A 22,961-nucleotide genomic window follows, 5' to 3' on the forward strand; every position below is an offset into this window, starting at 1 on the left:
TAAGTATTGGTTGAGATAATCAGTGTTAAAGGTGGTAGACACGTAATTCGTGGACCACGCCGTGGGGTGGACCGCGCTCTGGTGTTTGACGTTAAAGCCCCGACTGGACTCATCGCCTTCACGGTACGTCTCACTCCACCAGGCCGTCCGCACGGAACAAGCGCCGATATCTTTTCTTCACGGTCTGGAAATATATTTTGTCTACTTGACAACCATACCCCAGGCAACTAGCTTGTATCGCTTTTCAATTTAGGGTCGCGAGCCTCTTCCCTTGCAGGCACACATGCAGATAATTGGCGGCATCCGTCGCATAATGAGGCCTCGCTATCTGAAGTTATAACCGCCAGCAACGTGAAGCACTCCCTCGACACGGGCGTCTTGGAGCACTTTCTACCACATCTACTTCATTGAGTTGGGCTATTTATCCGGGCTTATTTTCTCACGGCTGAAAATGACATTGACTCTGAAGACCAATGACGAGTTCTGATGGAATCGCCCACGATCGCCTCCCAAGAGTCCGCTGTGCTTCGTGTCCAGCTTCATCGACAACCCCTGAGGCGAGCAGCAGAATATCTACTTCGTTTCCGCGGCAGCGGGGCCTCGAGCGTCCGTGAATCCAAGAACTGCCGGGCGCAGCCGGCGGTACGTATCATCTGCATCTCCGACACGCACAATCTGCGCCCTACACTCCCGTCGGGCGATTTACTTATCCACGCGGGAGACCTCACAGAGTGGGGCACATTTGATGAAGTCCAGGCGCAACTCACATGGCTCTCGTCTCAACCATACGAGCACAAGATCCTTATAGCCGGTAACCACGACTTGCTATTCGACGGGGTATTCCTAGAAAAACAACCAGAACATAAAGATTATCAGGGCCGCACAAGACGCGACCTCGATCTCGGCTCGGTGACTTATCTACAAGATGAGAGCATCAGGCTATCATGCGCAGACGGCAAACGCGCCTTGAACATCTTCGGATCACCTTGGACGCCCCAGTATGGCAACTCAGCATTTCAATATCCACGAGAGGAAGATGTGTGGAGCAATCGTGTGCCCTCATCGACGGACATCCTCATTACACACGGCCCGCCGGCCAGATTCAACGACATCAGACCTTCTGCTGGGTGCGTCTATCTTCGTGCTGAAGTCGCGAGGGTCAAGCCTGAACTTATGGTCTTCGGACACATTCATGTCGTTCGTGGCGAAAAAAACGGTCATGTTTGATGGGGCGCAGATTCTACACGACGATATTGTGGATGGGCCACGAGGGTGGGAAGCTCTTCCGTTCATGGCTATTGCGGTCGCATGGTCTCGTATCCGACGACTATTAGGTCGTCCAGTCAAGAGCACGAAGATGATCAATGCAGCAGTGGTAGATGGGATGAAGAAGGATGTTGCACTGGATGCTTTTGTTATAGATTTATGACGGCGTTTTGGCCGGTGTTTGTAATATATTTCTTATATTCATAGCATGTACAAGGCATAGACAAGCGAGACAAAGCCTCGCATGAATTTCTTGTTGAGCCTGAAAGAGTCGGATGTCATTTCAGCGGGTTACCACTTCATCATTTGGTGAATGTGATCTTCACAGACTGTTGGAAGGCCGCCGAGCAAGTGTAACGGATGATGACGCTCTGGTCGTTTGCGTACCTGGGGGACAAAATTAGATTAACTCGTTGAAACATTGTGTGTCGAGAGGACGAACCAATTGTCATCGTATACGATTCCATAAGTAAGGCCAGAACAGCTCTTGCTAGAATCGTAGATGGTGGTGTAGTCGCTCCAGGGGCCTTGCGGATTACTGCTGGTGCGCATGCGAACTTCGGTGCTGAGGCCGCTGGCAGGGGTGTAGACGTAGACGAACTTCCCGAGGTAACGATTGTACTTGACCTGTCCTTGACCACCATCTTGGACGGACTTGGAGTTGGTATCGATCAGAGAGTACTGCTGCAAGGCTTTGATACGTGCGTTTCCGTAGACAAAGCTGAATGAATACAATCAATATTCGAGCCGTCAAGCGACGATAGCAATCAGAGCTCACCCGTTCCAGTATTGGTAGGCACTGGTGTTGAATGTTTGACCAACAGGCACGCGAGCCATCCACAAGTACGAGCCCTTGGAGTTAGTAGTGTTCGATCCGCCCTAATTCCTGTCAGATAAAAATATACCGACGTGAGATATCTGATCGGAGAATTCTCACCATAGCGTAAACATAGACACCATCGGCGTCGAGGAAGGCACTGTGGTCGCCATACCACGGCTCAGTGGGGCCATCCCAAATGTAGCTATGAAATGTCAGATGAATTTATGCAGAATCATAATCATTGGTACAACCCACTGGGAAGTTCTCAGACAGGTCGGAGTTCCAGTCTTGCCATCAATGGTGACAATCCCGGTTCCTGCACCTACGATCGATCCGCCGTAAGGAGTTCCTGGTCCACGATAGTTTGGAAGAGTGAAGATCACTCCAGCAGTTGCAGAGATTGGAACCACGTTAGTAATTCCCATGCCCCATTTGCTAACGATATACGCATCAGTTAGTTTGAAGACCATGCATCTTTCTACTAAACTCACTCCGCGGGCTGTAAGAGTAATTAGCAGAGGTGTATTGAACAGACAAGATAGCACTCACCTCATAATCGAAGTATTTGCAGAATTGACTTGGCTTGCTGGAGTCTGGTGTGTCCTTGTATGAGACGGGAGACAGTCCCAGACCAGCTGAGTTGGCTGAAATTGGAGGGCAGACTTGGCCCGGACGACACAGACCAGTGTCACCAAAGCTGTTGATGACGGATCCACCAATCTTGCCGGTGAAGCCCAAATCACGGGAGGTGCTCGGGTTGTACGCGTTGGTGTAGTTGCCTTTGCACGTCAGCAATTGACGTATCATACTTTACAGCTTATCTAAACGTACCAAGAAACTGAGCAGAGACAGTCGGGGCTCGTTCGGCGATGACGCCCCCTAGTGCTGGCAAAGCACAGCTCAAGATAATAAGAGAGAAAGCCATTGCAGAGTAAATCTTGAGATGGATTTTGAGGATGTAAGATTGATGAAAAGGGAAGATGTGAGAACAACAAGATGTGGCGATACAAGTCTAATTTATGTCTCTTTTCTCGCCAGTCTAGAGACGACACTGTTCTTTACATCTGGCATCCCGCATCATGAATTCCCCGATGTATCGGTGGCTGAATGACCCACAGTGCTAGGTAGGATTGAAGGTGCGTATTTTGTAAACGAGGCTTAGTGCTGACAGGATTTGGGATGGCATGTCTGAGGCTTTTCGTCCGCGGCATCTGATCTTGATATACTCGGTAATTTCACACTGCCACAGCGACACGCACTCGTCTAATTGTCATGCACTGCGGACGGTTAAGTAAATTGAGCCTACGGGAACTGCGACCGAGCTGCCATTTTGTTGTTTGCAAGTCCCATAGTACTCACGCTAGCATCTCTTACACCACTCCTTGGTGATCCGATCGAAACTCCGAAGACCACCCGGAATAATGTCAAGAACTTAAGCCATGCCGCGGAGATGATCTGGCTGTATGCAACTCCTGCGAGGAGGATTCGAAGCCACTGCTCCAGGACTAATCCCTCTGGCGAGACGGGTGGTGTACACACAGTGTTGGTGAGAATGAGGGAGGCTTATTCCTGGATCGTCTTTTATGCCGTTAGACCATACCTTGGTAAGCACAAGGGTGAGCTTATATTCTATGGTTCACCGAAAAGACTAAAGGTTCGATCGAATGAGTTCAGTCGAGGTCTTTTTACTGAGACTGGAGAAGGTCAGCCGAGTCTAGGCCATCTGGACTTTGATACTTGCGCTAAGGCAGAGAGTCGCTTATGTTCTCATAGTGCCTTCGTGAAGGATGATGTGGGAACCACCACCTCATCTAGCCTTCGGCCAGTCCGGGACTGTGTGAAAGCAATGGTGGCGATTTACACAGGGATGACGCAGAGGTCGACTGGAAGAACCTTTGATGTCGATTTGAAGATAATTTCGCCTGATCGCGCTGGCGACAAGCATACGCACGTTAAAGATTTCCTATTGTCTCTCATATTCACCTCGCAAGAACACTTATCTGAGAAATGGAAGGTGGATGCTTGCAAAAGGTGCAGTGCAGTGATGATCACCAAGCCTCCTGTCCTGCAGGCGTAAGCCATGTGCTGATATTTTTAGCCATGGTATACATACCTAGGTACCTAGGTAGGTATCTAATGGTCGATCTGACGCGGGGACTAGTGTATGATCCATCCGATCAGAGACAAGACGGTTCCAGTTGCGCTCATCGCCAGATTGATGCCTCAGGCAATAAGGCGACCTCGGAGCGAGGCCAACCGCGGCTGAGGTCACCTCAAGCGTGATCATGCGCCACGTTCTGGGTGCTTCTATTGCGTAGATGACTCGTCGTGATAGACATCGCCGTGAAACCGATTTATAAACAGCAGTCAAACTACTTCCCCTACGGCAAGTTCAACAGATCCTGACTCCATCATTTACAAACACCACATACCCCATCATGGCGCCGAGTGCGACGTTGCCGTTGGTACCGTTGCCACACTCGCTGGTCCTGCTACCCGGCGTCACGACCAAGATTCCGCTACAGAACCGTGCAGATATCGCCGCCATCCTCGCACACATTTACAGCAAAGCTGCCATTCCACGGCCTGAGCCCTCGAGTGTCACTGTTGGGTGCGTTCCGATCAACAGTCCATACCTCAGCGCCGATGGCAAGCGACTCATCGAGGACACCGATGCGAAAGGCAAAGAGAAGGAGAAGAAGCGGGCAACTTCTCAGGTAGACCCTGCCTCGGCGCGCAAATCCGATCTCTTCCAGTATGGAACTTTGGCACGAGTCACGGGAGTGCAAGGCCGTCGTGCTGGCGAACTAGTACTCGTGGTGGAAGGTGTCCGACGATTTAAGATTGATAAGGTCTTCCGGGAGCGACCATATTTCGAGGCCAAGGTGACCGTCTTCGAGGAGGAAAAGGTTGCTGAGAATGATGACGTCGTTGTTGCTCAGTTTGCCAACCTGAAGCAACTCAGCCGTGAGCTGATTGCGCTTATTCGATTGTCTGCGCTCCTTCCACGAGGGCCTAGCATGTCACTCTCACCGATTCTCGCTCGACGACTAGAACTATACATCGTGCGAAAGGATCTACAGGAAGCCGGCATACTGGCAGATTTCATGACCAACGTGGTGGATTGTTCTCACGAAGAGAAGCTGCGCATTCTGTCCGCAGTCTCGATCCACGATCGCCTGACACGCATTATCGAAATTCTTCAGACCCAAATCGCCAGCATACAGAGCAATAGCCGAATTCTGCAAATCACCAGCAGTCAGGACACAGCAAAGGGTGGCGTCATCGACCTCGACACTCTTAATCAATTGCGCAGCGATCCTCGCTTTCGAAGAATGAGTGGCAACCAAGGTCCCGGAAACGGCCTACCTCCAGGCATGGGCGGTGCGGGTGGACCTCAGGATGATGAAAACAACGAGATGGACGAGCTCAAGAAGAAGTTGGCTGCCGCAGGTTTAACTCCCGAGGCACAGAAGGTCGCAGACCGTGAGATGAAGCGCTTGGCGAAGATGAATCCTGCACAGGCTGAGCACCAAGTTTGCCGGACGTATCTCGAAAATCTGGCAGAAATTCCATGGTCCAAGATGACCGAAGACAATCTCGATGGCAGCACACTTGTCAAAGCACGAAAGCAACTTGATGATGATCACTACGGACTGGACAAGGTCAAGAAGCGGTTATTGGAGTACCTTGCCGTATTGAAATTAAAGCAAGCCGTCAATATGGACCTCGACAAGCAAATTCAAGCCATTACTGCCGCCACTCAGGCAAAGGAGACTACTGAAGAGCAGCCTGCTGCTGCAGAACAAGAAAGTGCTACCACTTCAACTGCGCTTGTTAAGAAGGGCGCTCAGCGGGAACAGACATCAGAGGAGGTCAAGATCCTCAAGCACAAGAAGATGGTCGACAAATCGCCGATTCTTTTGCTTGTTGGGCCTCCTGGCGTCGGCAAGACTTCACTAGCCAAGTCAGTCGCCACCGCACTCGGTCGTCAGTTCCACCGTGTCTCTCTTGGTGGCGTGCGTGACGAAGCAGAAATCAGAGGTCATCGACGAACATATGTCGCTGCCATGCCAGGTCTCATCGTCAATGGTTTGAAGAAGGTCGGTGTGGCCAACCCGGTAATCCTACTCGATGAAATCGATAAGGTTGGCACATCATCTATTCACGGTGACCCATCAGCGGCTATGCTAGAGGTGTTGGATCCGGAGCAAAACTCTACCTTCGTCGACCACTACGTCAACATTCCTATCGACCTCAGCAAGGTTCTGTTTATCGCCACCGCCAACAGCCTCGACACCATTCCAGCTCCTCTGCTTGATCGTATGGAGACCATTCAGCTTTCCGGATACACTACCTTGGAGAAACGTCACATTGCCACCCGCCATCTCATCCCCAAGCAAGTTCTCACCAACGGCCTCAAGCCAGAGAATGTTCAGATGTCAGACGAGGTCATCGACAAAGTAATTACATCATATACTCTGGAGTCTGGAGTCCGGAATCTGGAGCGAGAAATCGGCAGCGTGTGTCGTTCCAAGGCAGTACAATACGCGGAAGCGCGCGATACAAACACACTTCCAGCGTTCTCGCCCATCGTCACAGTCGACGATCTTGAGGAAATTCTTGGAATTGAAAGATATGAACAAGAGATCGCCGCACGAAACTCTCAACCTGGCGTCGTCACCGGCTTGGTCGCCTACAGCACCGGCTCCCAAGGTAGCATTCTCTTCATCGAGATTGCTGACATGCCTGGCTCTGGTCGTGTGCAACTTACTGGAAAGCTTGGTGACGTGCTCAAAGAGTCTGTCGAGGTCGCTCTCTCATGGGTCAAGAGCCACGCCTACGAGTTAGCTCTGACCCACGACCCCAGTGAGGATATTATGAAATCGCGATCGATCCATGTTCATTGTCCCTCGGGTGCTATTCCCAAGGACGGTCCATCCGCTGGCCTCGCACACACCGTCGCGTTGATCTCACTCTTCAGCGGCAAGCGAGTCCCGCCTACACTCGCCATGACCGGCGAAGTCGCTCTCCGCGGCAAGGTCATGCCCGTCGGCGGCATCAAGGAGAAGCTCATCGGCGCACTCCGTGCAGGCGTAAAGAAGGTTCTCCTCCCTGACCAGAACCGCAAGGACGTTAAGGATCTGCCGACTGAGGTCCTCGAGGGCCTCGAGATTGTGCACGTCCGACATATCTGGGAGGCTTTGCCCCATGTCTGGCCTGGTGCTGAATGGCCGGGCCAACGTGGCTGGAGTGGAATGGAGAGTCGATTGTAATCATGCTTTGCAAATTCTAAGAAGGGAAAGAAGATTGAATCCATTAGCATCTGGCCAGTCGGCCTCATATATGTTCTTTGTATTTAGCAAGCTTTTTTGATTGTATTTGAGGGTTAATACATTGATCTCGATGGAGACGAATCGTTTCTGGTCCTTCTATGCGCACGTTAGCACCGAACGTCTTCTCGAGAGGAAATTTAAGACCCCGTTAATTGATGGCTTCTATAGTGTCGCAACTATGCTTAACGTTTGTAGCTTTATTTCGCCATTAATACAGGCTAAACTTCGTCTTTTCCTATCGCTACCGACGATATACACTAATTCTCGTTTGCTCGCCCTGCTAGAATGTCTTTAGCCCTTGCATCCTCGAGCTCTGCGAGTATCTGATTGCGGTACAGTGGCATGGGATCCGGACGGAAATTGTGATTCAAATTGTCCCATGTTCGGAGTTTGTCAGTGTTGATGTCAGCTCCAGCACTGAGGAGCACTTCGACTATACTGACATGACCGCAGCATATTGCTAGGTCCAGCGGAGTTCCATGAAGAAGGTCTCTGCTGGTGGTCCCTGCTGTTGGGGTCGTAACATCAGCCCCTGCATTTATTAAGGCATGTACTATTTCAACGTGTCCACTAACGACAGCTGCGCCGAGCGCTGTCTCATTCTCGGTCACCTTGTGGCGCGTATACTTATAATAAGCCCTAACATAATGATACTCGAAAAGAGCTATGGTGTTGGCGTCCGCTCCAGCGTCCAGCAGTGCCTTCACTAGATCAATGCGTCTCAACTTGCAAGCCATGATCAGCGCACTTTCTCCCGGTCCACTGCGACTGTTTGCATCGATGCCACGATCAAGCAGCATTTTGAGAGCCTGGTAGTCTCTTGCAGTGACCGCCTTCTCCAAGGCGCGTCCATTCTTTCTCATTTGTGCCAAATGCCCACTGAGCGAACTTATGGATATCTTGCTCCAAAAGGACTGCGGCTTTTTGTTCGGAATGGACCGTGGCCCTTCGCTCGAAGTGGACGTCGACGAAGAAAGATCGTTGAGTAGGTGCTGATGCTGCTCTCCAAACCTCTGCTTAGTATCATCGCGAGAATGAATAGCTGCGACCAGACGGGCGGAGGCGCGGTCTTTTCCTTCGCCATATATGACGCTCATCGAGACACCTACGATGCCAAATAAGGCATAAATCATGTCTTCTTCCCGGGTTGTGTCCCTGTTAGTCATCCATTTCATCTTCTCTTCGAGGCGCAGGTTCACACTTGCTCCCCAATCTCCCAGCACTGCCTCCGAGATTCCAGTGATCGAGGCGATCGCCTTGGCTATATTTGGCCCTGTACCCTGAGATCCGATACCCTTGTGTCCAATGGCGCGCCAGTCGTGGTCTACGAACACTACGACGCGCGGCGCGAGCAGCTCCTGAAGTGTCCAGCCCCTCCAGAACCACTGGTCTTGCTTCAATTGTTCAGGCGTGTAATTACTTGGCAGGATCCCAAGTCGCGCGACACAGACTTCGGCATTCCGATACCAATCGAACATTGAGTTGATGGCATACGACAGTTCTGCATCACTTTCTTTATTGACACAGCATGTGTCTATCCAGAGCCATTCTATCGCTGGGTAAGATTGACGGATGTACTGGGCAAATCCATCGATTTTCTTGTATCCGGAATAGTGCTTGTTGCGGCCTTTCCTAAGATCCTTGAAGCTGCTTTCATCCGGGGCCCAGCGATGAGAGGCAATAACATACTTCGGCCGCTGGCGCGCATCGAGGAATTCAGTTAGTTGTAGTGTTTGTACATTGATGAGTCGCATTTTAGGCCGATTGTGCGAAGGCGGGATACAGATCAAGACGAGATCACAGCGTTACGAGGTTGTCAACAGAAACTCGAACGTAAGAGCGCACATCCATAAGATCAAGACGAGATCACAGCGTTACGAGGTTGTCAACAGAAACTCGAACGTAAGAGCGCACATCCATATCACGACAATCGGCTGCGAACCACATAGCGGGCGGCGTGACTCTCTCAAGTCGTACCAAGCCACAATCTGCAGCTTGCTCAGGTGAGGTTCTTTCGAAGCCCTGGAGTGATGAGATGCATGAGATACGTGGATTGTGATTAGTCATCGCAGTCCCGCAGCTCCGCGATTTGAGGTCGAAGCCGGCAACATTTTCCCTGGTTGCCAATACCACAACCTCACACTCCACGCACATATATTTCTCGACGTCGACCACGACTTCACGACTCCCGAACTTCGCGCGCTACTCTCCAAATCAGCGATCCGCAAGCCGAAACCTTCCCGAAGAATTTCCCAGCATCACATCCAACAACCATGGCCGACGCCCAGCTCTACGAAGAATCCTTCCAAGTCTCGCAAGTGAACAAAGATGTCTACGACCGCGTGCACCGCATCGACGCGACCAGCCTGGACAATGCGACTAAGCTGATCCTCGACATCAACAGCGAGCTCTACCCCATCGAGACGAACGAGAACATCCAGGTCCTGATCGCATCGACGTTGAACCTCGACGGCAGCAAAGACGAGATTGCGAGCGGATGGCGCGGGAACAGACCGAATGAGGCCTCGTTGGCGGATATGTGGGATTATGTCTGTTACGGGAAGGTGTATAAGGTGGAGGATCCGGAGACCGGGGACAGGATGTGAGTTGTTCTTCCTTTTTCCTGTTGGAATGGGGCTGGTGCGGAGACTTGAGTGCTGACAACGATTGCTTCCGTTTCGCAGAAAGGTTTACGTCTCGTTCGGAGGCTTACTCATGTGTCTGGACGGCCCCTACAAGAAGCTCTCGCCGCTCAAGATCGACTACGTCTACCTCCTCATGAAGAAATAAATGATCGCTCGGAAAATTGTTGAGCCACGACCGTCACGTCACAGGATCTGGTCTTTGCACATTCCCAAGGCATACTCTGGTAATTCATGGGTATCATTATCATGCCTTGCTCTGCTAAACCGGATGAAATCCTACTCTTCACCATATTTCACGCATTGGTAGCCGCGAGATTGCGAGCTGTTCCGACTCCCGGCAATGGAAACTCCAACTTCCGATGCAGTCTTGACACGATCTCTGTGTAATTCTCGTCGTCCTCGTAGGACAGGAAGCCATGGCGGACGAAGAAATCGAGCAAGACCAGTGCGCAATTGGGCTTGAACTCTCCATCGCGAAGGGCTTTCTTGACCTCGGCGATGCTTTGCAGCTCAAAGCCTTCTACTTCATCATCAGCTGGCTTGGGAATCACATCCTCGGCCAGCTCAAGATCATAGACGTACTGCACCTCGGGCTGCAGCAATCTGGTCTCACCTCCTGCGCGGTGATCGCGAATGTGGAAGTATGACACGATGCCCGTCGCCTTGGCTCCTGCTCGAACAGTGTCCTCCGACAGACCGGCTTCTTCGGCGCACTCTCGGACCAGCGACTCGAAGGGCTTTTCTCCGGTCGCAATGCCGCCGGCCACCGTGTTATCTAGCATTCCTGGGTAGGTCTGCTTGTTTGCAGATCTCCTAGCGACCCAAACTTTGATCTCTTCTTTGCCATCTTCTCCTTTTCTCTTGGTGTATGCTGTCATATGGCAGCCGTATGTGACTACCCCGAACAGGGCAGTTGCTGCTCTTTCGATGTTGAAGAGTACTATCCCCTTTGGTCCATATACAGGGTAGAGCTCATCTCTCCATTTGTTCAATACTTTGAAATGACCGGTCGCGGCCATGGCCTTGGTTGTTGAAGCTACAATTTTGCTCCGCTCTTGCTCATTGCTGCCTCCGTCGAGCGTGAGACTTCGCTCGTCCTCGCTCAATGTCCAATCCGGTAGACCCTTGAGGACATTCGCGACCGAGGGTAGAATGTATCCCAATTCATCATCCGGGTAACCTTTGACGTATAATGCGTAATATGTGTTGATATGAGCGAAGAACAGGTTTGGGTTGGTCTGGTAGTGCGGAAAATTGTCGCATTCGTTTATGAGGTCGAGGTTGCTTTTCGGTCCCTCTGCGATCGGCACCGGCTCGGTAAGATCCATTGTGATGGGCTGTTGGCCGTCGAAATCGGGCATGACGGGGTTCTCTGCTTGCTCGAAGTCTTCGTCGGGGTTCATGGATCGGTGGGCGGTGGGCCAGCGGGGCATCTCTTTCGAGATCATATCTTTGAGGCTGTTGAAGTCGAACGACATGGTGAAGATATCGAGGTTGTCGATTGAACGTAGAGCGATTTGAAGATGTGACTGAAGTCAATATTGTTATGCCTTCGAGGGTGATAGACAAGCTATGACAGATGACTGTAGGCCAGACGCATTGAGACAAAGGTGGGATGACAGACACCCATGCGGCGAGACTTCCTCATTTCAGGGTCCGATCGGTGCAGCGGCCGATCTCTCGAATGTCGTGCATATGTGAAGCACAACCCAAAAAGCGCTAGGGTTGCCAATTCATGCTGGAACATTCTTGAAGAGCCGGCGACATTGACGAGCTATCGAGTGTATCGCAGACATAAGATCAAGAGAGATTCATCGTTTTTAGACTTCATCAAAAAGTTCAATTGAATCCTCAAGCAAGCAAGCAAGGAACCGAAATAACGGTAACCCCACCCAACATGTTCGGTCTCATCATTTCCGGCCGTCCAGTCGACGCAACCCCCCAAGCCGTGACCGAAGCCCAATTCGCATTCAAAGTCCCACCGAGTCCAACCTTCAACCACATCGTCGTCTTCCTCCTGCCTGGGACCCAACTTCCACCGGGGACCGCCGCAACCGTCTACGTGCAAATCCCGCCCTCCCAAGAATTCAAACTCCTCGGCGCAATTGGCCCGGGGAAAGAAAGCGCCATCTTCAAAGTCAGCGGCCTCAAATCCGGCGCCGCCGATCCCGATGGAGACGTCATGGTCGACGACATCTCCTCTTCCTCATCCATGACAAATCCATCATCATCGGCCGCAGGAGATATCGTCGTCGGGGTATCCATCGAACCTGTGGCAAACGTCGAGGCCCAACTCGCGACCCTAAAAGCAACACAGACCAATCCTCCATCTTCGGCATTGGTCCGGACGAATCCTCCGTCTTCCGTCAATGATGCGCGGGTGACGACGAAAGTCCTGGCGCAGAGAATTATCGGAAACGCATTTAATTTCCTCGCGAGTTTCGGCAGCGATACCGTGCCCCTGAAGGCATTCCAGGACTGGTGGACGAAATTCGAGAAGAAAGTCGAGTTAGACCCAAGTTTTCTTGAGAGGGAGGGTTGAGAAGGCGAGGAGGGCAGTGTTATCGAGAGAAGTTGTTTCTCTCCAGACCGCCTCGCTTTCGATGCAAGTGTACGGCACGATCATCGTCCATGCCCATACAACTAAAGAGAATTTAGAAATGGTCGATTCGAGCCAGATCGACGACAAACCTGAGAATCATTCTCGCTGATGACTGACCGGAAGCTCAATAGCACCGATTACCAATGTCCAGATGGATTGGAAAAACAACAAGTTCATTTCAAAGGCTCCAGGGCTCTTCTCAAAAAGAAGAAGAAAGAGAAACAGGAAACAGAAGAAAGAAAATCGAATCTCAATACCAACAAGCCACACTCCCTCTCTCCACACCCCAGGAGGTCAAGCCGAACCCCCCACCACGCCCAAGCAACGAGATCAGAACCGATACCAGCAAGATCCATCGCCTCGCTCTCGCAGCCGAGAAGGAACAACCAGGAGATCAGAGATTTCCCCCTCCCCCTCTCGCTTCCTCTCGAACGCGTTGCAAACGCGGAGTTGGAAGGAGGGGAGGGTGGGAGGAAAGAGCTCAATCTGCAACCGGAAACGCGCCTCCCGAGCCACGGTGGAGCGAAACGTATGGACCACACGCCTTCTCGGGGTCTCGAGTCGCTGGGGGCATGGTGTTGGAATGGGGGCCGACGACACTCGACTCTTTCCACCTCCACCAAGACACAAAAAAGGAAACACTCCGTCAACGCCGCCCGAAAAAACACAAAGGGGGTATCATCCCAAGCGAAAGACAAAAACTCCAAAACCATGCCGAAATGCAATTGCGAAAATTCTTCGCTTCCCATCCCAAATCCAAAGAACTCCTCTATCCCATGCTGTTCGTAAAAGTGCGTTTCTATAGTGATGTAATGAGAATCAATTCTCAAAGTTGTAATTCTCCTGTAAAGCCACCGTTCAAGAGAACAGCGGCAATCATGCGTCGGGCAAGCGGCATGCGCGCATGTGTGATTTCTGTGAAATCTCTACCCTTGGCGCTGGCGAGGCCATTCAGACAAGTGAAGACGCCACAGTCGTCCATGTTGCCCTGTCGCGAGCTGCGGTCGATGATTTCGGACCAGTCGTCGGCGTGGTAGGCGGAACCGAGCTCCATCGCGAGCCAGTCGCGGGCATGCCGGAGGTAGCGAGAGCCCTTGCCGCCGAGACTGTCGAGATATTCGATCGCGTGGTCTTGCGGGTTGATGACGAGGAGGGTCCAGTGAGAGCCGCCGTTGATGGGGAAGAAGATTTTCTCGCACTGGAGGAGCTTGGCGCCGTTGCAGTCCATGCGCTTCGACCAGCGGGCGATGCTCTTCATGCCTTTGGCTTCGACGTTGTTGAGCCAGGCGGTGTTCATGGCGGCGAAGGGAGGTGGCGTGGCGGAGTTCTTCTTCCAACCGATTTGGTCCTTTTTGGCTTCGACTATGCCTTTGTACCAGCCGTTGACGGCGTTGTCGTTGAGCCAGGAGTCTGTGCCTGAGCTGCTACCACCCGGCGCGATGACACGGTCGAAATCCTGTTTGTACAGAGGATTGCCGTCGAGGAGGGTTGCCACTTGGCGGCTGGGGTTATTGATGGACAAGGTCTTGTCAATGGTCGCCGTCCAATGCTCACTGAGAGGTTTGATCAGTGGGTCGGTGATTGCGATTGAAGCTTTGAGTTCGGCCTGGCGCTTAGCCTCAGCCTCGACCGCATCGAGCGCATTCAGCTTTTCTTCAGCTTCAAGTTGTTCCCTCCAGATAGCTTCTTCTTTCTCCTGCTTCTTTGCTTCGGCGGCCTTCCTTGCCTCTGCAGCGAGGCGAAGCTTCTCCTTCAAGGATATGCCGCGCTTCACAGGACGGCGAGCGGGCTGCTTGGAGATGATGTTCCGCGAGATCTCGATGAGCTGAGAAATTCGCTCTTCGCGCCGAGATGAGATTTGTGCCTGTGTGCTTGCAGGCATCGGCCTTCTAGGCGGACCCGGCTTGCGTCGGCGGGATGGATCATTTGGTGAGATGGCGACGCCTCGTTGCTTCGCCTCAGCCGTGAGGTCATCATGAATTTGTTTCATTGTCTTGCCATCACGGATGATAGGCGCTTCCCTCGGGGCTGCAACCGTGCGAACTTTGTTTGTCTTGATGATTGGAATAGGAGCATGTGACAGCTCTGAAGGCACGTCACGTGCAGGCGCTTCATCTTGAGATGAAGACTCGCCCTTGATCACCTCGATAGGCTGTGTAACAACCAGCGGTGGCGAAGAAAGAACAGGCGATGAACTTCTCGAAGATGGCGAGACGGCTCTGCGCTTGTGACGATTCGTGGGTGACTCCACTGCGACTCGCTCCTCGTCATATTCTGTCTGGCCAAATAGTCTGCGCCACCATGACTGAATAAATGAAGAGGCCCTCGAGAAGAGGCTGACCGGCATTCCATTCACTTGGCGCACAGGCATCTCTGTGATAGAGAGCTGATCGGATGGAAGCTGGACGTTAGCGGATACGACTTGCTGATTGTGCGAAGGATAATCACTGGAAGATTGCATGTCATCCATCTTTCTTTTACGTGGAGGGCTAGGCTCCACCAGAGTATCAGAGGATTGCTCGAAAGAGCCGGGGAGTGAGGACTGCTTTGGTCGAGGCGGTGAAGAAGGCTTGTCGAATAGTGTTCGTTGACCTTTTGGTTTGAGGATCGTACGTGATTGAGCAACCTCTTGTATGGGCTCAGGCTCAACTTGTGGTGAAGAAGGCTGTTCAAACAGAACCAGTTGGCCTTGTGGCTTGAGATCAGTTCGTGGCTTGATGACCTCTAGATCTGGTTCGGGCACCGGCTCGCGGCTCCTCTTGATAGGTGGTGTTGGTGGCGGAACAGTGGCATTCTGTGGTAATGATACATGGAATGCTGGTGGTGTCATAGGCACTGGAGTGCTGATGTTGTCGGTCTCGGTGACATCGAGATCAGCGACGTCAGTATTCTTCTTGGGAGTATTGCGCAGAGTATTTTCGGCAGCGACGGCTCTGAGTAAATCCGAAGGGCTACTAGCCTGGATCTGTTTCTGCGCGTCTAAAATGTTCTCCCACTGCAGGCGCTGTTCATGGGTTGCAAGAGCGCGCTGGGGACGAAAGGAGGAACGCAGCGGCTTTTGAATCGAACGCGCCAGGGTGGAATGGCGGGCAGGATGTTGATAGTTCAAAGGAGGAGTGAATTGAACCTTGACTGAGTTGGAGTATGTGATGGGTTGGCCGAGCACATCATGCATCGTCACGTCAGTGTTAATGGCGGGAGCGATGGCCGGCGACACGATTTGTGGGGGAGCTTCTGTCATGGCCAGATCCGAGTCGTCGGGATTGAAGGGCGCTAGCGGAGGTATAATCGGGCGGACATAATTCCGTGAGTTGAAGCGGCCTCTGCTGGTGTGGAAGTAGTCGCCGGCGAGATATTCGCGAGGTGATTCAAGGTCAAGTCCATCGTATCGTGACGGATCTTGAAAGCGGTCGACCCAGCTTTGAGCAGACATGATGGCTCTTTGTCTGCTGTGGAATCCCTTGCAGATGTAGTACTGCAAGGGACAACTGTGGTCTGGTCTGCGCGAGGAATGGGATTGCTTTGTTTCGACGCGTCTGGTATGCGCAAAAGACACACCGAAGTACAATCTTTCCAAGAAGGGGTGGTTTGATCGATGAGGGTCGGCAAAAGTGTCTCAACAATGTTTCAAGCTTGGCAATAGAGGCTGAATGGTATAACAAGTGTGCAAAATGTGCTGGTTATCCAAATACGCATGTATGTGCATGTGTGTATTCTGTAGGTTACGCGCGTGCAACGGACAAATATCTACAATTTGCTGCTGCGGGACCGCCCATGTCCAGCCACTTTTGTAAACAACACCAAACCAACCATTCATTCTCGCGACGCGCCTGTAAACAAACCAGTCTCACATTCCACGGCAAGTATAAGCGAATATGATGACTGAGAATATGAGGCAGAGTAAGGTCAGAAAAAAGTCTGAATAGCGGGACAATTGTGAGAAGAGAATGATGCGTATAATAAAGTCAAGAACAACAGAGGGAAAGTGAATGATCTGCAATCTCGGGACCAACAAGCGAGCGGCTCATCGTCAATCAATTGATGGCGCCGCCATCCACGTGTGGGTGTGTGTGCCCAGGTGTGCAGGTGTGCAAGTGCGACATGTGTGTGAGAGAGAGACTTGGATGTACTGTAGGCGTTTTTCAGCATCCTTCCTCTTTATTACATGCAGCAATGACATTGACAACCAAGACTGTCGGGGTGCACGTGTACTCTTCAATGTAATGATAAACCATCTCTTGTAGCCTTCGCCGCCATTTTTCATCATTCCAAGGTTGTCTACATCTACCCAAGGTACTGTTCGTCGCGCAATTGTGCGTAATGATAAATGCCCCAGATCCGTGAACGTTGGAGAGGGGGTGTGTCGATGACCCTGCATACTAACCGCCGATAAGGCGAGACTGCCTGCCTAAACACCACCACCACCACGCCTCCCTTCCCTTTACTGGCCCAAAGTATAATGCCGCCTCCTTCCTCGAGTGGGCTGCTTCATTCACGACACAACGCGATGCATCCTGACGTTTCGTGACCTTCACTTCTCGTCGCAATGTGACTCATTTCGTGACATCTTCTCACCTTTCTTCGTCGCCATCTACCAACGATTTACATCCCACGCATTACATGTCATTCGATGTGTAGAGTCCTGCCGGACACTCCATGATGCCACCATGGCATTCCTAAAGCGCCTCTCGAGCAATTTCAACCTACTCGCCTACCTCTCTCCGAGCAAGCCGGACCAGGCACATCAAGCCGATCTTCTCCAGAAGCAAGAGAAGGTCGGTCACAAGAGGAAACGGACGTCTTCTGCAACGAGTCTAGGCGCCAGCAGCAGAAAGCGACCTGCTCGATATGCGGATTACTCGCCTGTCGCACACCTTCAGCCGCCACGTCTCAGCAAACCACTTCGTCGTCGGATCTTCACTCCGCTTGATCATGATGTCTCATATGAGGAGGTCGTGGACACAATCGAAGCCAGTGACGAGAGGCTACCAGGAGATAAGGAGGATATCAACGTGACGCCTATCAAGCGCGAGAGAACAGACTCGCCTATCCCCAACGAGGAGGAGGACCACAACGACGAAGTCCCATTCGCAGAAGCCGCATGGTCAGAGAATCTCGACGACAGCGCCATCCTGGACGAGCGCTCCTTCCACCTGACCAGCGGCCACCACGCCGTCGACGACGCCCTCATCAGCCCCCAAACTCACCCGCGCATCATCCACGGGCCCGAAGATCTTGGCCAACCGCATTTCTCCACCTCCCATCTCCGCTCCCTGGGCAAAGACGAAGACTACATCACGCTTCTCCACCGGATCGTCCTCCGCGGCTACGAACCTTTGCTTCCCGCCCACATGCGTTTCGATTTCCCCTTCCTGCCGGACGAACTCTTCGCCGCGAACAACGACCCCTGGACCGGCGCAGACTCCGGCGCCGCATTCCTCAGCTCCCCCTCGCCTCCATCCTCCTCCGCGCATTTCCGCGCAACCAAAGAATTCGATCATCTCATGGACCTTAGCAGCCGTGTCCGCGACCGGGTCGAAATGGCCGAGCATTTTACCATTCCACCCACACCGGAAGAAGCCGTCCATCGCCATCTCTCCCGCTATTACAATTTCCTCTTCGATGACGCGGGGTTGGATGCACAGACCAGAATTCCCGTGCTGGCGATGGTGTTCGGGGGTGTCAAGGATTCCGCTGCTCTGTTGAGGGCGGAAGCGACGAGGAAATGTGCGGCTTTGGCGGAGCGGTGGAGGGGTGCTCTTGCGGGGATCGGAGGAGATGATGCGAGGATTCCTACGCTGTATGCGATTGTCGCGTCGCATACGATTATTGCGATTATGTCGTATTCACCTCGACAGGATGATGATGGGTCTCACAACGATGAAAATCGCGATGAAGATGATGAGGAGTCAGAGCCGCAGTGCGCTGGCATGGCGATCTTGGATCTCTCCGACGCGAACAATGCCGTCTGGGATGCCCTGGCGTTGGCTTGCGTGGGCTGTCACGCGAGGAATGTCATGGTGCGGATGGCGCGGCTCACGGGTGTTGGACTGCTACGGTTGGAGGAGGAGGAGGTGAATGGTGAGAGGATGGGAGCTTCCGAAGAGGAGGATCTGGATGCTTGATGGCATGTCTCTCGCATTTGCTTTGTGGCGGGAGGCAGGTCCTCTAGGGTTGTTGAGGTTCTTTCACCTCTCGTCCTGTCTTGCGCTTTCTCGCCGGTTGCTTTGTTGTTATACTACATGATACCCCCCCCCCTGGCTACTCCTCCGATATCGAATGAATACATGTTGATATCACGATCGGAATTCTCGAAGACATCGTCATCCTCCTTCCTAGTATGTTCGAGAGATTTAGCTATGCGCGTGTCGGCAGTGAGGCGTGAAATGAGAAATCTCGTGACATGGACGCTGTTATTGATCTTATCGAAGTCGCCCTCGGTGGTGAAGAACATCCCAGTCCTACGACGCTGAATCTTCCTTGACAGCCGGACTTGTTGCTCGTGAGACCCCCGATTCTTCTCAATGCCCATCTGACAATCCCTGTGATAATCTCCTCTCCTTTCTACTTAATACGTGTGGACCAACCATGTCTACCTTCACTACTTCCCAATGTTATAACGTCCCATTCTCCTGTATTTGACACCTCCTGCTCTCTTCGAGACTCGGAGGGTGTGATGTGTTGCTAAGGGTTGATGTTTCCCAGCGGGATTAACCTAAACCCTAAGAGTTACAACGACCGCATCGCTTGCGATTCTGCTTCTCTCTGTACCTAGGTATGCTAAAACTAATGAAAGGCCATCGCTCAAGAAGACTGAGAACGGCCTGAAATGCTAAGGGTTGCAAAGATCTAGATGGTCTACGAATACTTTCGAGAGGTATTCAGTACGCTGTCTTTTCCCATACAATGCAGTCTTTGGAGTTGATCCCGATGGCTTGGAAAGAGTTAAGGATCTACCAAGCTGTGTGGGCCATGTCGATTCCATTGAGTACCTAGGTATCTATTCGATAACAGCACATGCAACCATCATCGAGATCACTTCGGAGCGGAAGTCATCTTGATATCCACCGGTACCGCCCTCGCGGCCAATGCCTCTGTGTGGCGCGCACGAGCTAGGCCACTACAAAGCGAAAGAATATACCTAGGTACCTCACGTAAATGGCTTTCACTTGCTTGATGAAACAAATTGAAACACACTAGGGCCAGCATCAAGAAGATTTGGCCCTTGGCGCGTCTTGCATGAATTCGTTCATCACCTGTATGCAGATAGCGCTACTTGGGCATTGTGGTACCTACTGAACAAACGAACAGGGCAGACGAGAGAGCAAGACTGGGTTGGTTGCTACTGCTGACTGCTTCTGCTGCTGTTGGTTGCTGTGTAATATATGTGATCTTGCTGAACGATTGATGCTTTGTGGGAAAGGTGTTTCGATAATTGACTGTACTAAGTTCCAAACGCTTTTGTATTGCCATGGAGAAGGAACATGTTTCTTCACCTGCAGGTCTTCTAGGCTATTTGTTACTCAGGAGCAAGGTGAGGATTTCTTGCAAATGACAGTCGTATGCGAATCATGTGAAAGCACAAGTTGCGCAGTGAAACGGCACGCGAGGGGCGAACATGTACAGGTGGAGGGCATCGACAATGGAATTGTTGTTACCTTGGACTAATGGCAAGTGCCCGAGGAACACTGCAGATGTGCTAGCAAGTCAAGGGCAGGTCCGCATGATTGAGCGTGGCTGCGTTCCAGTTTCGAGGTGAAGTTGCACATGTCAAGGGGCAGCCTGCCAAATTCGCCCGGAAACACTTGACAATGTCAACTTCAGAGGGGATTCTGGATGCTTGACATATGATAGTTCATTCGCAGCTCACAGCTACTTTACAAAATTTGAGTCTTCCTGACTCTTTTACCCTCGATCCCAGCGCCACCAGGATTTCGCCGCCGTTTGTCGACATTTGTCGCCAGTCCCAGAAAGAGCCTGGGACATTCAAATACCCAGAGAGGATCCAAACTCGACTCGCCGAACATCACCACCTCAGCTCGCGGAATATCACCACCTCAGCTCGCGGAGTATCATCACCTCACCTCGTGGTCACTCTCCAAAGTGGGGCTCCTTGACACGTGGGAATCGTCCGATTCTCATGGAACTTATGAAGCTATGGCGAACGAAATGGCTGGTGTCGGCCTCAGAACGGATCGAGTCGCGCCGCCCTCGGGCCTGCTCGCCACTCGCCATAGAAGTTGACTCAACACCTACCTACAGGTGGGTAGGTAGACTCCTTTTCCCCCCAGCTCAAGGCAATCCAGCTCAACCAATCCCACGCTCGACTGGCCTTCCATTGATTTTGAATATCCCCTCCCCTCCCCACCCTACACACACCACGACGGACTTCTTCTCTTGGCTCGCCATTGAGGCTTCGAGACTGATTAGACTTCCACTTGTATCTATCTTCTTCAACCTCAACTTGAGACGTTGCTTGGGTTCAATCGATCATCGCCACCACTCGTCGACAACTTTCGAGATTTGCCCAAAATTTCTGACAATTCCAGGGAATTTTCGTCTATAACACTTTCTTTCACGCCGGGCGGCTGACATGATGGAAAGCTGGCATTCGAATGCTGGTTATCCATTTCTTCCCAATTCACAATCACTTCCAAACTTCTCGTCGAATTTCTACGCCGATGGATTAACCCATGCTCCACCTGACCTGATCGACACAGAGGACGATGAGTACTTACCTCTCAATCCGAGTGCATCTAAGAAACGTCGAACCACCATCAAAAGCGCAGATAAGAAGACCCGCGGAACATCGAGGGACCATGGAAAACGTCGACGCTCACCTACTTGCCTCCCTGTCAGCCCATTGACCACGAGGGTCAAAGGGCTGAGATTTTTCAGTCTTGAAGAAGCTAACGATCATGCGAACGATCGCGTCACCCTGGCTCTTGATCCTAATGTCAAGGACGACCTGATGAATGTCAAAAGGGACGCCCATCGTCACGTCATGAACCTAGTACAGGCTTTCACGACGCAAGTAATTGATGAGCCGTCTGAACACCACCTGGATCAGATCGCCCTTACAGCCTGGCACCAGTTTCAATCAAACCACGTCGAGAAATGCAAACGTTACGCAGGTAACGAGACTGACATTATCGAAATCTGTGCTTGGAAGGTCTACGGAATCGTGATGGACATTCATCAAAATGGCTTGCCAAAGCTCAATAATATCCCGCTCGACAGGAAGTCAAAATGCTCCGAGCGCCTCGAACTCATCACGAGCTCTGTCGCAAACTACGCTATCGTTCGCTACGACGTTCTTCGTCTCGTCAAGCTGAACGAGCTTGCTGCATCACCGTACAACTATGTCTCACGCAAGATCACAAACTGGAAAAACAACGAGCACAAAGCTCGTCGCGACCAGGAGAACGCCGACGCAGCCGCTCGGACTGGCACAGTGTATCGCAAAGTCCTTGGCGACCATTCTCGTTCCACTCCAGGCAAGAAGATCATCGTCAAACGCGAGTCACCACCCGTCACGCCGCCTCGTCTGATCAAAGTGGAGGCGAGTTTCTCCAGTCAGGATGAGCCTCGCACGCCTTTTGCGCAGAGTGAGTCGTACTTCATCGTGCTTACTTGCCCATATCATTCACTAACGGCCACTCACCTGCAGCTTCACAAACCCCAGACTCCGACGTCAAGCGCTCCCTTATCGATGAAGCGGCCGGCGATCTCTACTTCTCCAGCAGTCTAGACGCCTCATACGATCTGGAGGACATCGATCCTGTCCTGCGCCTCGCCTGACGATCCAGCCATCATTTCCATCGGCGGATTGTCGCAGCAGACGCCTCTCAAGTACACCTTCCGTCACGTTGCGGAAAGACGAGACACAGAACCCTACGTAATACACAATTGCAGGCAAGATCTGTGAAGAGGTTGAAGTGCGCGCTGCTTTGATCATGTCGTCGAAGTGAAGGGAAGGGAGGTGGGGGACTTAGTTGCATATGGCTTGATCGAATTCAGTGGAACGCAGTGAGAATGTACTGCGGCAGAGGTGGGGAAAAGATGCACAAAGTTGCTTTGAATGCTGCTGTACAGATGTGGAGAAGCGAGAGCATTCTACAGTTAATGAGCAGGATTGAGAGAACAGTATCGAGCTATCACCAAGAATGAAAATCAACATCGTCCATGACGCGAGACGTTCCTCGACTGCCCCGAGGCGATGTGTGCGACCCATGTATGGTAGGAGCGCCGTGACGTGTTTCCAACAATGAGTCGGGGACAGTGAGGATCAG

At 51.9% G+C, this 22,961-nt stretch overlaps 11 protein-coding genes across 11 annotated transcripts; 6 read left to right on the plus strand and 5 right to left on the minus strand.

The window, feature by feature from the left end:
* The first annotated feature begins 187 nt into the window (after positions 1 to 187).
* On the plus strand, positions 188 to 1,653 carry K489DRAFT_381815 (Metallo-dependent phosphatase). The gene is made up of 2 exons (XM_033605218.1): positions 188 to 1,197; positions 1,272 to 1,653. Exons 1-2 carry the CDS (start codon positions 487 to 489, stop codon positions 1,332 to 1,334), a joined length of 774 nt encoding a protein of 257 aa, XP_033458851.1. The 5' UTR covers positions 188 to 486; the 3' UTR covers positions 1,335 to 1,653.
* K489DRAFT_381816 (uncharacterized protein) lies at positions 1,377 to 3,056 on the minus strand. The gene is made up of 8 exons (XM_033605219.1): positions 2,918 to 3,056; positions 2,636 to 2,865; positions 2,578 to 2,585; positions 2,342 to 2,521; positions 2,204 to 2,288; positions 2,045 to 2,145; positions 1,709 to 1,987; positions 1,377 to 1,653 (listed from the first exon to the last, which is right to left on the minus strand). Exons 1-8 carry the CDS (start codon positions 3,009 to 3,011, stop codon positions 1,569 to 1,571), a joined length of 1,062 nt encoding a protein of 353 aa, XP_033458852.1. The 5' UTR covers positions 3,012 to 3,056; the 3' UTR covers positions 1,377 to 1,568.
* A 1,349-nt stretch (positions 3,057 to 4,405) lies between these two features.
* K489DRAFT_381819 (ATP-dependent protease La) lies at positions 4,406 to 7,595 on the plus strand. The gene has a single exon (XM_033605220.1). The coding sequence runs from the start codon at positions 4,525 to 4,527 to the stop codon at positions 7,360 to 7,362; it is 2,838 nt and encodes a 945-aa protein (XP_033458853.1). The 5' UTR covers positions 4,406 to 4,524; the 3' UTR covers positions 7,363 to 7,595.
* A 225-nt stretch (positions 7,596 to 7,820) lies between these two features.
* K489DRAFT_300665 (ankyrin) lies at positions 7,821 to 8,291 on the minus strand (the record flags this gene model as incomplete). The annotated part of the gene is made up of 2 exons (XM_033600409.1): positions 7,821 to 8,024; positions 8,067 to 8,291. Coding segments are annotated over 2 exons (429 nt in total), but the record flags the coding sequence as incomplete, so codon positions are not given.
* A 168-nt stretch (positions 8,292 to 8,459) lies between these two features.
* Positions 8,460 to 9,176, minus strand: K489DRAFT_321948 (uncharacterized protein; the record flags this gene model as incomplete). The annotated part of the gene is made up of 1 exon (XM_033601580.1): positions 8,460 to 9,176. A coding segment is annotated over one exon (717 nt), but the record flags the coding sequence as incomplete, so codon positions are not given.
* A 519-nt stretch (positions 9,177 to 9,695) lies between these two features.
* On the plus strand, positions 9,696 to 10,212 carry K489DRAFT_322184 (RNA polymerase; the record flags this gene model as incomplete). Its single annotated transcript, XM_033601606.1, has 2 exons — positions 9,696 to 10,024; positions 10,107 to 10,212. 2 exons carry the CDS (start codon positions 9,696 to 9,698, stop codon positions 10,210 to 10,212), a joined length of 435 nt encoding a protein of 144 aa, XP_033458856.1.
* On the minus strand, positions 9,920 to 11,712 carry K489DRAFT_381821 (uncharacterized protein). Its single transcript, XM_033605221.1, has one exon. It carries the CDS (start codon positions 11,543 to 11,545, stop codon positions 10,361 to 10,363), a length of 1,185 nt encoding a protein of 394 aa, XP_033458857.1. The 5' UTR covers positions 11,546 to 11,712; the 3' UTR covers positions 9,920 to 10,360.
* A 252-nt stretch (positions 11,713 to 11,964) lies between these two features.
* On the plus strand, positions 11,965 to 12,609 carry K489DRAFT_321547 (DUF775-domain-containing protein; the record flags this gene model as incomplete). Its single annotated transcript, XM_033601554.1, has 1 exon — positions 11,965 to 12,609. One exon carries the CDS (start codon positions 11,965 to 11,967, stop codon positions 12,607 to 12,609), a length of 645 nt encoding a protein of 214 aa, XP_033458858.1.
* Positions 12,610 to 13,495: 886 nt separating this feature from the next.
* K489DRAFT_302094 (cysteine proteinase) lies at positions 13,496 to 14,104 on the minus strand (the record flags this gene model as incomplete). Its single annotated transcript, XM_033600444.1, has 1 exon — positions 13,496 to 14,104. A coding segment is annotated over one exon (609 nt), but the record flags the coding sequence as incomplete, so codon positions are not given.
* A 3,026-nt stretch (positions 14,105 to 17,130) lies between these two features.
* On the plus strand, positions 17,131 to 18,967 carry K489DRAFT_381823 (uncharacterized protein). Its single transcript, XM_033605222.1, has one exon. The coding sequence runs from the start codon at positions 17,337 to 17,339 to the stop codon at positions 18,792 to 18,794; it is 1,458 nt and encodes a 485-aa protein (XP_033458860.1). The 5' UTR covers positions 17,131 to 17,336; the 3' UTR covers positions 18,795 to 18,967.
* Positions 18,968 to 21,024: 2,057 nt separating this feature from the next.
* K489DRAFT_257388 (uncharacterized protein) lies at positions 21,025 to 22,565 on the plus strand. Its single transcript, XM_033600014.1, has 2 exons — positions 21,025 to 22,277; positions 22,340 to 22,565. Exons 1-2 carry the CDS (start codon positions 21,263 to 21,265, stop codon positions 22,468 to 22,470), a joined length of 1,146 nt encoding a protein of 381 aa, XP_033458861.1. The 5' UTR covers positions 21,025 to 21,262; the 3' UTR covers positions 22,471 to 22,565.
* The last annotated feature ends 396 nt before the right edge of the window (positions 22,566 to 22,961 follow it).

The sequence above is a fragment of the Dissoconium aciculare genome, assembly GCF_010015565.1.
Source record: "Dissoconium aciculare CBS 342.82 unplaced genomic scaffold K489scaffold_8, whole genome shotgun sequence".
Classification (NCBI taxonomy): Eukaryota; Fungi; Ascomycota; class Dothideomycetes; order Mycosphaerellales; family Dissoconiaceae; genus Dissoconium; species Dissoconium aciculare.

Excerpts from the sequence above, each read along its gene's own strand:
- K489DRAFT_381815 (XM_033605218.1), top strand. The coding sequence starts at position 487 with ATGGAATCGCCCACGATCGCCTCCCAAGAGTCCGCTGTGCTTCGTGTC. Across the intron at positions 1,198-1,271 it reads TCTTCGGACACATTCATGTC|GGTGGGAAGCTCTTCCGTTC; the intron begins GTTCGTGGCGAA and ends ATGGGCCACGAG.
- K489DRAFT_381816 (XM_033605219.1), bottom strand. The coding sequence starts at position 3,011 with ATGGCTTTCTCTCTTATTATCTTGAGCTGTGCTTTGCCAGCACTAGGG. Across the intron at positions 2,289-2,341 it reads ACCTGTCTGAGAACTTCCCA|CTACATTTGGGATGGCCCCA; the intron begins GTGGGTTGTACC and ends GACATTTCATAG. Across the intron at positions 1,654-1,708 it reads ATCGTATACGATGACAATTG|GTACGCAAACGACCAGAGCG; the intron begins GTTCGTCCTCTC and ends TTTGTCCCCCAG.
- K489DRAFT_381819 (XM_033605220.1), top strand. The coding sequence starts at position 4,525 with ATGGCGCCGAGTGCGACGTTGCCGTTGGTACCGTTGCCACACTCGCTG.
- K489DRAFT_381821 (XM_033605221.1), bottom strand. The coding sequence starts at position 11,545 with ATGTCGTTCGACTTCAACAGCCTCAAAGATATGATCTCGAAAGAGATG.
- K489DRAFT_381823 (XM_033605222.1), top strand. The coding sequence starts at position 17,337 with ATGGCATTCCTAAAGCGCCTCTCGAGCAATTTCAACCTACTCGCCTAC.
- K489DRAFT_257388 (XM_033600014.1), top strand. The coding sequence starts at position 21,263 with ATGATGGAAAGCTGGCATTCGAATGCTGGTTATCCATTTCTTCCCAAT. Across the intron at positions 22,278-22,339 it reads TCGCACGCCTTTTGCGCAGA|CTTCACAAACCCCAGACTCC; the intron begins GTGAGTCGTACT and ends ACTCACCTGCAG.